The sequence below is a fragment of the Petromyzon marinus genome, chromosome 30 (genome assembly GCF_048934315.1).
Source record: "Petromyzon marinus isolate PM22_M1 ecotype Great Lakes invasive population chromosome 30, UKy_Petmar_22M1.pri1.0, whole genome shotgun sequence".
NCBI lineage: Eukaryota > Metazoa > Chordata > Hyperoartia > Petromyzontiformes > Petromyzontidae > Petromyzon > Petromyzon marinus.
In genome coordinates, this window is record NC_133696.1 from 7,320,233 (window position 1) to 7,333,197 (window position 12,965).

At 47.9% G+C, this 12,965-nt stretch overlaps 1 protein-coding gene across 4 annotated transcripts in view; it reads left to right on the plus strand.

The window, feature by feature from the left end:
• HCFC1 (host cell factor C1) overlaps positions 1–12,457 on the plus strand; it is a 37,333-nt gene extending 24,876 nt beyond the window's left edge. For 3 of the 4 annotated variants that reach the window (XM_032963376.2, XM_032963375.2, XM_032963379.2), the window contains exons 15-27: positions 228–384; positions 913–1,136; positions 1,749–1,932; positions 2,603–2,766; positions 3,857–4,090; positions 4,912–5,227; positions 5,664–5,774; positions 6,167–6,387; positions 7,556–7,693; positions 8,089–8,280; positions 9,083–9,407; positions 10,117–10,180; positions 10,498–12,457. In XM_032963376.2, the coding sequence (XP_032819267.1) occupies positions 228–384; positions 913–1,136; positions 1,749–1,932; positions 2,603–2,766; positions 3,857–4,090; positions 4,912–5,227; positions 5,664–5,774; positions 6,167–6,387; positions 7,556–7,693; positions 8,089–8,280; positions 9,083–9,407; positions 10,117–10,180; positions 10,498–10,543 (2,376 nt within the window). In that variant the 3' untranslated portion in view covers positions 10,544–12,457. The remainder of the gene's footprint in view (positions 1–227; positions 385–912; positions 1,137–1,748; positions 1,933–2,602; positions 2,767–3,856; positions 4,091–4,911; positions 5,228–5,663; positions 5,775–6,166; positions 6,388–7,555; positions 7,694–8,088; positions 8,281–9,082; positions 9,408–10,116; positions 10,181–10,497) is intronic. The other variant, XM_032963378.2, reaches the window with a different exon arrangement.
• Positions 12,458–12,965: the final 508 nt, after the last annotated feature.

Genomic DNA, 12,965 nt, shown 5'->3' on the forward strand with positions numbered 1-12,965 from the left:
CTAGTGAAGTTCTAATTGCATTTTTAACGTATGTGGGCTGACTTTCCCATCCCATCGCTGTTCAGTCTGAACCCCATTTATCTGCCGAGGTGTGACTCGATCCGGCAAATTTCGGGCGATTGGGTCACGGGCCTTAAGTGTACCAATTGACAAATGCACTTTCTGTATTGTGTGTGTATGCAGATGCTTTTGCATTAACGTGTACAATTCACATCCGTCTGTCCCAGGTGCTGCTGCGTGGGACAGGCCCTGCCGGTACCATCCTGCGCGCCGTCACTCCCATGTCGGCCGCCACCATGATTGGAGGGGTGCGTCTGGTTTCCCCTGCAACCGTCACTGCAGGGAAGCCTGCCCTTACCACACTGGTCGTCAAGGGCACCACAGGTTTGTGCGTGTGCGCGATTACATGTGGGGAATGGTAGTGTATTGCGTTACGACTGATAATAGTGGCAAATATTTAAACTGCAGTTTGGTCCCGGGGACTCTCCTAGGTTGACTGGGCCCTAAATGAGTACCCTGTGCGGTGTGTAAACATCAGCACCGGCTGTGAATAGTGTTGGACGCCCACCCCCTTGTGTGCTGTACCAGCCTCCATAGGTGCTAGCTTAACATCACTTGCCGCAACAGTCTTTTAACGGATATACAAGAGATCATTATGTTATGTGTATATTTCGGTATATTGTGTGTGTCGAGGGAGATGTGTTAAAGCCACTTAATTGGAAAGACACTTTAGAATTGGGAAATGTGATGTTTTGCGAGTCAAGCGGGTATCTCGGAGATTCTCAGTGAGCCTGGTAGCCTATTCGCGACGAGCAGCCCACCGAGTACTTTACGTTCGCGTACTCCTGGTGTTCACAGGCCAGGTAAGTTGTATATCTGTGCTCTAAACCCGTGTGTGTGCACGTGACGTAGGCATGACGACACTGGGCACAGTTACCGGTGCCCTCAGCACACAGACTGCGGCTGGTGTGACGTGCGTCCCCGTCCCGGCCGCGCTGGCGACGCCTGTCACGACGCTGGCCACCATCGCCGCCCTCTCGTCTCAGGTGGCTGGCGTGGCGGGGCCGTCGGCGCCCAACGTAACCCTCACCCATGTCACCAGCACCACGGCCGTGCCTGCCACATCCATCAACCAGGTATGCTGCGGTAACCGCACGCTGTGTTATTGCGATGTGCTCCCGATGCACAGTGCTCTTGATTCATGGTATTGCATTGGGGATGTTGATAGCTGATCGCTGGAAATGTGCAGTACTGATCTCTCAGAAAAATGTCTCGCCTTGTAGGTCAGGGGTGTGGAATCTCCCACCTACAGGCCGGAAACGTCCCTCCCATGACTTAATTTCGTATAGCCCTTGGCCCAATGAGGCCTTCCACTTCCAACTGGCCCGCAGATATTATTTATCCATCATCTTCGCCACACTAATTGGTTTGTTGTCCTTCCTCCAGACCTCCGATTAGCATGGTTGGCTACATACGGTGTGAAAGAAGTTCAATATATGTACATACTAGAGTTGGGACAGTATCAACCTGGCAACACTTGCCTCATTTTACCACACTTAGTTTCTTCTGTCATTGCAAGGGCTTCTTGCAGTGATGTTTTGATATTTTTTTTTTACTGTTACACATTAAATTACATACCAAGTGTAACATTTATACTTAACGCAACCTGCCACTTTTTTTTATTGCTTTTCTTAAATCGGCTAACAATTGCCTTCCTAATGCAGCCACCATCGTCGCTCTTTCCACAGCCGCCGATGTTGGCACAGCAGCTTGTCAAGCCACAGACCGTGGCTGTGTCAGTTGTCCCGGTTGCCCAGCCCCCAGCAGAGGTGGTTGCACCACCCGAGTGCAAAAGCCCGCCGCACGAGACGTCGGAGACCAACACCACCAACACGTCAACCACAACCACAGCCAGCATGGACCCCAACCAGGGTAACAGTCTGCACCTTGCACCGTTTTGGCAGAAGTAATAAAAGTTACGGAAAAAAGTGGCTGGGTGTCACAGAAGGTCAGAGGGGGCTGAGCTAGTGTGACCTGAGATGCTAAGTTTGAATTTGGGTAGCCACCTGTGACTACATTGGGTTCTCAAGTGTAGAGAGTTGATGGTCTCAGCCCGGTCACCAATGACGACTGCATACAAAAAAAATTAATGACAAGCTTACATTTTTACACATTGTCTAATATTCAGCTCTTAGAAATGTTAAATGTTGCTTTGACTGTTACGTGACAAACTTGATTGTAGAGCGAGTGGCAGAAAGTGTCACCACCAACTGCGATGCACCATCGGTGCAGAGCTAGCTTTTGGTATCAATGATGGACTGCAGAAAAGCAGAAGAGTTACTCTGCTTTGCTAGACATTTGAATATATAGTTTTAAATGTCATAGCAGACCAATAACATGACACTGATAGCACAATCGGAATAAAAAGGGGGGGGGGGGTAGACAACGAATTAGAAATGATACATCATTGTTTATACCAGGATTTTGGTGGTACTGGCTCGTTGCTCAAATTCCTTTGCCACTCGGCCATATCTCAAATTAGTTACTTTTAAAAATAAATGTTCTTTAACTTCCACTGTTCACGCATTTTTTGTACCAACAGTTCAGCCTCCCCCTACCGGCGAGGGTGGTATTCCGGAGAGCGTGCACGGGGAGACCGCCACAGCCGGCACCACCAACACGGCCACCAACACCGTGTCAGCCGCCCAGCCCCGCGCCGTCACCAACGTCACGCAGTCAACGCCCGCCCCGGGGCCCGCCATCTCGGTAATGCCCATGTGATTTTGCATTTGTCCTTTGTGTTTTGTGGTGCAGCAGTTAGCGCGCTGCACTACGAATCCGACGAACCCAGTTCGATTCCCGCTCATGGCCACCACCAGTGACTGTTATCTGAATCGGTCCTGGGCCTCCCTGAGGTTGGCTCAGCCTAAAATGTGTACCTGGTGCAGTGTGCAAACATCGCCACTGGGGAGACAAAGGCAGTCGGGCGTGGTTCTGGTCACCCCACTCCTTAGTGTACCGAGCCGGCCTTCATAGGTGATCGCTCACAGTACTTGCCCCAACTGACTGTTAAGGCTATTTGGGGATGTCTTTTTTGTTTTGTGGTTGGGAGCAATAGTGCAGTGCTTAGCATTGCACTTCGCCATGTGCCTGGTGACCCGTGTTCGAACCAGTCCTGAGCCTCCCCCTAGGTCCACTCAGCCTCGATAGCAGCACTTGCCCCCAAAATCTGAATTCTGTCATAGTATATCTGTGTTTTGTTAGTTTGATTCCCAGCTACATCTAACAATAAATATCTGTAAGTGCATAATATACATTAATGTTTATTACTTATTATAGTAATGGTTAACTGTTGCTTATTTTCTAAAAGCGCTCGTATATTAGTATTAGTTTTAATGGATTATAAATACTTAAAATAGAATGCAACAAAAGATATATATATAACGTGATACAATTTCGATTGTAACTTGTCTCATGCGACGGTACACACAGGGAAACATGACAATCATCATCAATCATAACCAATCCACAGCTAGTTGAAAGCCTCCCCCATTCGCCACCATTCTTCAACATCCCCTTGTGTAACTGAGGGAACCTATACAGTGTGGTAATTTGAAAGAATTGTTGATTAGGGTACTTTTTTCGAAAGAGGATGGGGTAAGAAATGTTATCATATGGGGAAGATGGTGAAAGCAGACGATAGTATCGTTGCATCATATCGTTATTGTTGCATATTTAACATTGTTTGCATTCATGATGAACGTCTTGCCGAGTCTCAAGACTCTTAATCAGGGTCTATAATGCTGGGTAAGAAAAAAACCCGGCTCTCTCTAAGAAAGACACTTGTGTTACACAGAGCGTTGCATCGTTACACCTGCAGACGATCGCATCCACTTCGGACCAAGCGGCTAGTTCAGAGACTGCAGCCACCACCTCCAACAGCGGTGGTGGTGGGGAGGCAGCAGTAGCAGCCACAGTTTCGGCGACAACAACAACAGCGACAGCAGCGACGGCAACGGTGACAGTAGCAGCAGCAGTCGCGACCCCAGTAGCACCAAAGGCAAGCGAGGCCGCCCCACAACCCGCACAGGTGAGAGGTCACAGCAGGTCGACAGTGGAACCATGTTAACCATAATTTACCCGAATTTTACCTAAATAGAGGTTTTTCTTTTAATCATATTGACCAAGTTAATTGTGTTTGCTGACCTCATGGCACTCCTATGAGAGAGTGCTAATTGTGAACCTATTGTCACACGAGGTTAAGTTGGGAACATTTTATTCCAACAAGAGGTGGGAAACCTATCATGCCCGCACATTCATTTCTTATGGCCAAGTGGCCACATCAAACCTGCCCCGCCAAAATTTCCCATTTGTAAAGCAGTTTAGCCCCATTATTGGGGTAATGGGGAATTATTTAGGGTGGTGGCTTAGCGGTAAAGCGTTTGCCGCTTGTTAGAGGTTCACGGTTCGAATTCAGCGGCCGCTGTGAATATTTACTGCAAATGCAATAACTGCAACTGATGATAAAATATCCCTTGATGACATTTACCGGTGTCAGGGTTCCAAAGTTGCCAAATTCGAAAGTTGCACTGCAAATTGCTCAATTGGGGTTATGCACAGCAGCAGTCATCAACCCTCTACTGGCAGACTAATGCCCCAGGTCATTATTGCAAATTACACTGTCTTGTTCTCTTTCACCTGGCTAAACAAAATAAGCTGAACTTCGAACTTAGTTTTTGACTTGGAAACACTGTTTATAGGTTTAGTGTGTGCAAAAAATGTTACATCATGCCTAAAAGCCCCATATTAATGAAGACTGAAAGTTTTGAAATGTACACTTGTTACATGATATGAGAGGCATTGGAAAAATGTACGGGCAATGACTGAGTTTGGTCTTGATTTCCCCGACAGACGGTGAACACTGCCGTGAATCCACCGGCAAGCAGTAATGTGGCCCCGGTGCCAGCAACAGTAGCAGCAGTAGTAGTAGCTCCACCACAGCCCCCTTCATCCTCGGCACCATCAGCCCCTGCTGTTGCCGCCACCGCCATTACCATGACTGCAACCACTGCCACTGTGACCATCAAGGTGGCCGTCCCGGCACCGCTCCCCACGACCGCCACAATCCTGCCCCCGACAATCGCGGTACCAGCGTCGGTCAGCACCCCCGCGTGCCTGTCCAGCGCCGAGACGGCAACCGCCGCCCTTCAGCCAGCGTCGCACGCAGGTGGGCGCATGCGTGTGTCGGACGCACCATTACTGCACCACCTCACTAAAGATGGGTCATTGCCAGAAATGTCAGCTTCCTGTATATACTTTCCCGTTATAAGAGAAATATGGTGTTAGATTGACTTGGCCTTAAATGAGTACCTGCTGTGGTATGTAAAATCAGCACTGGAGAGATAAAGATGGCCTGGTATGGTGCCTGGTCTCATCACCCCCTCGTGTGCCGTGTTGGCATTCACATGTGCTCAGTAACAGCACTTGCGTGCACAGTCTGTTAAGGTATTATAGGGGTTATTTGTCTTTGCATGAATCGGAGTGTATTTGTGTGCATGTTATTGCGAGTGTGGACTTGTGTGTATGTGTGTCTGTGTGTCAATATGTGTGTGCGCTTGCATGTTTCCACACTAATTTGCCCGTGCGTGTTGCATGGAGAGCAGGTTCGCTACTGCCCTCCAAGATCGAACCTCTAGCACCATCAGATGCGCTGGCCCCAGCTGACAGCCTCAACGACCCCGCTCCGGAGTCGAACCACTTCCCAGTGCTTGCAGGTGTGCGCTCATTTCAGACATTTTGGAGCTCGGGTTGCACATGAACTCTACTGAATTTGACATAACCAGGGGTGCAATGATGCATCGATTCATTGAATAATATTTATTCTGCTAGCTCGCGATATGTGCATGGATTTGTGTAAGAATCATTTTTTTAATTAGTAAATGTTGTATGCAATGAATGGGTTCGTGTTGGTCCCCTCCAGCAGCAAAAACCCACCAAAGTCACCACAATGGTTGGAAAAATAACGACTCACTATCACAACAGTTAATTGATTCAAGCTTGGCTAGATACATGTGTGAATACAAATAATATTTTGAGAACCTTACGAGATGAGGGCGCGTGTGTGTCGTGGGTGGCATTAACCTCTGCCGATTCCTCCCTCTTGCAGGCCTTGCTCCGTCCAGCACACTTCTCACCCCTCCGGTGCCCACCGTCGTGCCCACCGTGCCTGTTTTGCCCACCGTGCCCATCCTACCCACCGTGCCCATCTTACCCACCGTACCCATCGTGTCCACTGTGCCCGCGAGCCCCGCCAAGCTGCAGGCGGCCACCGTGCTGGCCCAGGTGGCAAACAACGTCCCGCCAAGTCCTACTATTGTCACTATAGCGGTGCGTTCCACTGGGCCGCCCTGGCCCCCTGCTTGATTGCATCATTTTGTTGCCATGGGACCATGCGCATATTCATCTATTTAACGTAGATTTTTAAGCGCACGGCACATGTGTCAAATCGTGCACGTTGTGCCCCTGTTAAATATATGTGCCAATTATATATTCTCATGAAAACTTAAAACTATATCAACAATGTACTCCAAGAAACAAATGAGACGAAACATAATTGGTTCTGGAATCAAAGCATTAATCTTGGGAGCTCCTGAGAGAAGGCCACTGGGTGGAGAGGTGGTGGGGGTGAAAGATGATTAATATGCATGCAACTTTAAATTGTTAAGGGCTTAATTGCTAAACTTTAAATCTTGACTTAACGCTTTTGTGACTGCAGGAATGAATATTCTTTGGGTCTTTCGGTAAAGTCACGTAGATAGGCTCAAAGTAAATAACAAAAAACTACGACGTTTCGATCGCAACACAAGCGGTCGTCATCAGGCAAAGGGGGTTAACTTCTAAAGGCAAACTTTATAAAGGTTTGAAATGGTCGTAGCCCACATGTCAGCAGCATGGGTGGAGGAGTTAATGTAAGTGGTGGGCAGCAGCCGCGATGGTGGATCGGTTTTCCACCAATTGAAGGGCTACCAGGTAAAAATTAGCATGTTAATGTAAGATCGGTGAGCAGCCTCCACGGTGAGCGCGCGAGCGGAAAAGGGTGGCAAGCTGCTACCATTCTTGGATATTTTAATCGAAAAGAGACCAGATGGCGAAATGGGACACTGGCTACAGGAAAGCCGCCACCCATACGGATGCCTTGTGTTGCGACCAGTATGACTCTTAAGTTTTGTTAATGTTAACAAAGATAATTTTTGACTTGCTGCCATACTAACAGTAACAACTCCAATACATGTCGTCATGTATAGGAGTTGTCAAAGTGACGCCACTGGTGCTCGCACGAGAGCAACTTTGAAGTCCATTTTCTTACTGACGAAACTTAAAGCTCTTGTTGCACAGCCCAAGAATCAACATTATTCACCTGCCACAAGATGAAAGCATTTTTTTCCATCTTTAACATTGAGTCGTACAAGCATTAAGTTGGATACTTGTCCGGTGAATGGCCAATTCTAACCATTAATTGCCGCGCGTGCATGTTGTCTGCGGTCTCGTGGAACAGAAGCCGGAGGTGGTTGAGGCTGCGCCTAAACCGCTTGCCAAGAAGGAGTCTGCGCCCTGGTTTGACGTGGGCATCTTCAAAGTGACCAACACCGTGGTGACTCGCTACCACCTGCCTCCTGACGACAGCAGCATGGAGGTTTGTGATGAGCCATTGCGTTAGTCCTCATTATTGGTGCAGTAATATGAGAAGGTGCTGCCCTGCAATTACTCCTCGCTCACGCCACTGCTGGCGAAAGGGCCTCCAGCAGCGTAAATGACAACACCACTGTCAATCAGCAGAGTGCGTGTGGTGGAGTCAAGCGTGGGTAACACCATTATCTTCCAAGATGGTATAGCCAGCGTAGATCAGTCGGCCTAAATGCCCACTAAAGGAGCTCTCCAGAGCTCCCTTTCAGTTGAGCCTCTTAACCCAGCTGTGTTGTGAGCAAACGGTTGCAGGGCCCGCACCTTGTCGACTTTTTAGTTTGTACGGTGATGACTGACCGAGTGCTATTTCCACCTTTCGCACACTGCTCGCCACGCACACGTTAGGACGGTGACGCGTCGAGTGGCATCCTTGACCACAGCTCTCTCAAGCTGCAGTCACTGCAGCCCGGCACGGCCTACAAGTTCCGTGTGGCCGGCGTCAACGCCCTCGGCCGCGGTTCCTTCAGCGAGATTTCCGCCTTCAAGACCTGCCTGCCGGGCTTCCCTGGGGCGCCCTCCGCTATCAAAATCAGCAAGGTACGTGGATTATTCTTATTTTCTATAATCACAGTAGTGCGCAAACGGCATTGTATTGGGTAAGGCCTTGACATTCATGAGGATTAGGTTCTTGAAAATCTGCACAAGAGTAGAATTTGCGAATGTAGAGACTATGTTTATATGGGAAAAAAGGTGTATAGGTTTCTGTGTCCGACTGAACATACGGGAGAAAGTGAAAAGGTTTCATAACATTTAACCTATACTGTATAGGATTATTGTACAATAATGCACATATAACACGAATAATATAATAAAACATGTAAATCTGGATGTTTTATTTACCTTGGATGATGATGGGAGTGTTGTTAGAGAGGAAATCAAAGCGACTCCTTGAGGGCCATCCACTGACGGTGCAGGGCACACTGCAGTTGTCAATAGGGTTGGAGAGGGAAGACGGAGGATGGGTTGAATAGCAGTAGAGGTGGAGGGGGCTGGCGAGGTGGATGCAGGTGAAGAGGTGGTTGCGTGAAACTGAAGGCTTTGGTTGCGTTTGGTTTATACGGTTGTGCAGCAGCCTCGACCGCTGTTCTAAATGTAATGCTTCGCTCCATCACCGGGTCCAAGTAAAACTTTTTTCAGTTACTGGCTTTCCCGCACCTCCAATTAGCACGGGTGGCTACGTACAGTTACGAAACCATCAATTGACTAAGCTTAACCAGCCAATTTGATCGCGGCTTTCTTTTTGGATTTCAACCCAGGATCTCCAACAAAATCCGTCACCCGCTTGTTCGCCAGGATCCGCTAACATGCGCGACCGTCGCCTTTTCCCCCGGCCCGCCAGACCCCCGAGGGAGCGCACCTGACGTGGGAGCCGCCGGCCCTGAAGTTCGGCCGCATCCTCGAGTACGCTGTCTACCTGGCGGTGAAGCGGCCCAACCAGCCCCCCGCGCAAGCGGCCGGTGACGGCAAGACCGGCGCCCCGGCCGCCGCCGCCCAGCTGGCGTTTGCGCGCGTGTACTGCGGCGCCGAGCCGTCGTGCCTCGTGGCAAACGCCAGCCTGGCCGGCGCGCACCTCGACACGGGAGCCAAGCCCGCCATCATCTTCCGCATCTCGGCGCGCAACCAGAAAGGCTACGGCCCCGCCACACAAGTGCGGTGGCTGCAAGGTTCGTAGGGCTTGCGCGTGCACCGCCAACGTCGTTAGTCCATTTCACCTTCTCCACATGAAGGTGTAATGCGGACTTGTAGAGTGTTGCATATTTTTGTTGGGTCCACAGTCAATCGGGTGGCGAGATGTCAACTACCTCGCCTGGTATGCAGGATGTCATGGGCTTGATGCTGACCCTGACGCCTGTATATGTGGAGCTTGCATGTTCTCCCCCTTGGTCGTGTGGATTTTTCTCCGGGTCCCCTGGTTTTTTACTCCACATTTAGAAACACGTGTTTCGAGTATTTGGCTGCTATAAATTTCCACATAAGCCACTTCATTGCGCGATCATTTGTTGCCACGTCACTTCAGAAAAAGACCTATATAGCTCAGTGGGCCTTATCTGGTAAAATAAAAATAAAAGTTTAGATCACGTGGGCATTGAGTCACTGACTCGGCGATTGAAGAGCAGCTGTTATATCAGTGGGCATGTCAAAATAAATGCTTTTTTCCATTTAGGTATGGTTATGGAAGGTTGTAAATTTCAGGCGGAAATAGAAAGAAAAACTATTGCAGTAACAATGAGACATGGAATAGAGAACTCATAGTTGGCGTGTAACATTGGCATTATTTTTCATGGCGAGTAATTCTTAGGACGCTTGCACGATAAGAAAGCTGTTGTGCATTTGTTTCCTCCACTGCCCCCCACACATCCATCTCATTGTTAGATGCTGGCAAAGATGCCCCAGGAAGCAAGCCAATGGCAAAGCGACCCATCACATCGCCAGAAACGTGAGTTCTCCACAGCCACGGACGTCTGCAGTACTCATCCCTTGAATACTTTAATTTCACGGAGCGTGTGCGTTATTTACTCCACGGCGTCTCAAATTAGTCTTTGAATTTCAGTGTTGTGATAAACGGCTGAAAATGTAACACATGGCCTATTGCATATGTTGGATGTCATTTCCAGATAAATCTAAATGCTTGAATAATACTTTGGCAACTCTGAACAACAAAGTACATGCGCACACACGTGCAAGCGGCAACAATATCTATTATGTGCAATTAACATCAACGCACTTTACTGCCCCGCTCATGTTCTTTTGCAGCAAAACCCCGATGGGCTTGAAGAAACCCAAACAGGAAGCTGTGTAATTGGGAACAGACTACCACAACGGAAACGGCGTCTTTTTTTCTCTCCGAAAGCAAAGCGGTGATTGTAAAACCAGCGCCCTGGGTGTTGCGCCCCCGAAGAAAAGGGGAGGGTGGGGTGGGAGCGGGGGGAAAGGTTGTGGCGGTGGGGAGAAGCGAGTGGAGGTGAGGTGGTGGCAGCAGCAGCAGGCAAGCATGGGGCAAGTGGTCGCGCGGGGGGGTCAAGTGCCCAGGCGAGCGAGAGAGGTCTTGTTTGGTCTCCCTTTGGCAGCGAAGGTGGCGTCTGTGCGGCGGTGTCACGTCCGTATGGTGCCATCGCGATTGGCGCCGGGATCTTGGCCGCCAGCCGCACCCGTTCTGTACCCTATCACATCATGCATTGCGTTTTACAGAATTGGCTTGTACTTACCAAAATTGAAGTTTTTAAAAACGTCGGCGTAGTTTTTTAAAAGCATATGAGTTTATTTTATCAATAAAAAAAGTGTTCTATTGCCAAGCTTTAGCCGTTATGTTACCCTTTTGCTTATTATTAATTTTGTTTATTTTCTATTTCGTCCCAAGAACTTACATTGTCTTTTTTTTCTTTTTTGGCTTTTTTTTATACATTCACTGTATATTTCCCCGCCCTCCCCCCCCCAATGTACTCTGTGATTTTGATTAGTGTAATGTATAGTCATGGATTTCGGGTCTTTATTAACGCATCGAAAGGACCGTCGTAATTTACGCCTGTTAGATCCTAATGGTTTGGACTACTCACAGGAGACTGTATATATAGGGTAGGTGTGTTGTATACTTAGTGATCGTACCGAGAAACAAAAAAAATAAAAACTGTTTAAAAAAAACCTTAAAAAGAAACGAAACAAAAAAGGAAAAAAAAGCACTTGGCATCCATGCGTCTGACTTTCAAAATATAACTTTGTATCGTCTCGAGGGACGTGACAAGATCATTACTTTTAAGTGGAAGTTTTGAGTCGGGTTTTGAATTTAGATGCGCCTTAACCAGTCTCATTTTTGTATTCCAATCACCTGTAATGGAATTACACATTAGATTTTTAATTCCAGAGTTTAGGGTTTAAAATTTAATTAAATACAACACAACAGGGTTGATAATAATAAAAATGCAGCCGCTAATCAAATTGGAACTGGTGATGCCTCCCGCACTTATCGATTTGCCGATTTCTTCAGCGTCCGGCACGTTTGTTAAGTTGCATCCTGTTCCTTTTTTCAGTAAAAGTGTTCATCCGTGAGTGTTCGGCCAGGTGAGTTATAGTTGTAATGTTACTGAGCATATGTTCTTTCTTCCTTCCTTTTTTCGTTTTTGTAAAACTTTCCTTTGCTTTGTTTCTGCAGCTCCCCACCCACCCCCCACGTTTACAGCTGTTGTTGTGTAGGCACCAGAGGTGCAAGAACGCATGTGTTTAAGAACCTGCTGTAATCATTTGTGTTTTTAATGTGAAAGCGAGAGGTTGAGGAAATCATTAAAGAGAGACAGAGAAATGACAACTGAATTTCTGGAATTCTGGGCAAGTAGAGCTGTCAAAAGTTTGCGACGGATCAGTGAGGACAGGTAACCAAATGGGGGCTGATTTTGTAAGATATTCAGTGTGTACATTTACCTTTTAAAAAGTTTAATATAAACGTGTGATAACTGCCCGTCGATTCACTCTGGCAGGATGGCATGTTACCAGTAGCTCGTGGCGTTTTTGTTATTTTTTTTCAATTCTGAAATGGTAGGTACCCTTTAGCTGAGAGACCAGTTCATTTGAATGTAACGGATATTGGCCGTTAGTTGCATCCCTGCGACCCCTAACCTCTAGTTCTCCGGTTGTTGCTGCATTGTAAAAAGGCTATACTGCATCGTAAGTTTCTGCCAAAACAGTGCTGTTTGTGCTATTTTGAATAAAAACACTTTTGAGAGATCAGACTCCAGTTGCGTGAAGCTGCCAACCTGGAGCACTTGTTAAAAAGAGTACAATAGCAGGGGGGGGGGGGTCAGGAACTGAGGACCCGCGGGGGCCGTATCTGCCAACATTACTTAATTTCATACGGTCCACTTGGAGCTTACCACTTCCCCACGGCCCGCTAGAAATATTTACCCGTCGCTGCATGCGGTCTTGGCTATATGAATCATGTACCAGAAGTGAATACTTTTGCCTTAGGCAGGGTCTGTTTCAGATTTTTTTTTAGCGCGCTCGCTCACTTGCGTCCATTCCCACAAAACAAGGGTCTCTCTGAGTGACGGAAGTGGCCTGAGATGAGTGGTTGCTCATCATCACATATTTGAAAAGTTCTCTTCAGCTGTCGCTTTTAAGAGGTTTCTGCCACCTCTCTTCTACGCCATTGTGCGTTTCTCATTCTTGATTCCTTGCACCCAACCCCAGAGCTGCCAAGTTGCCCACGAGTCATTCACATGACCCAGTTTACG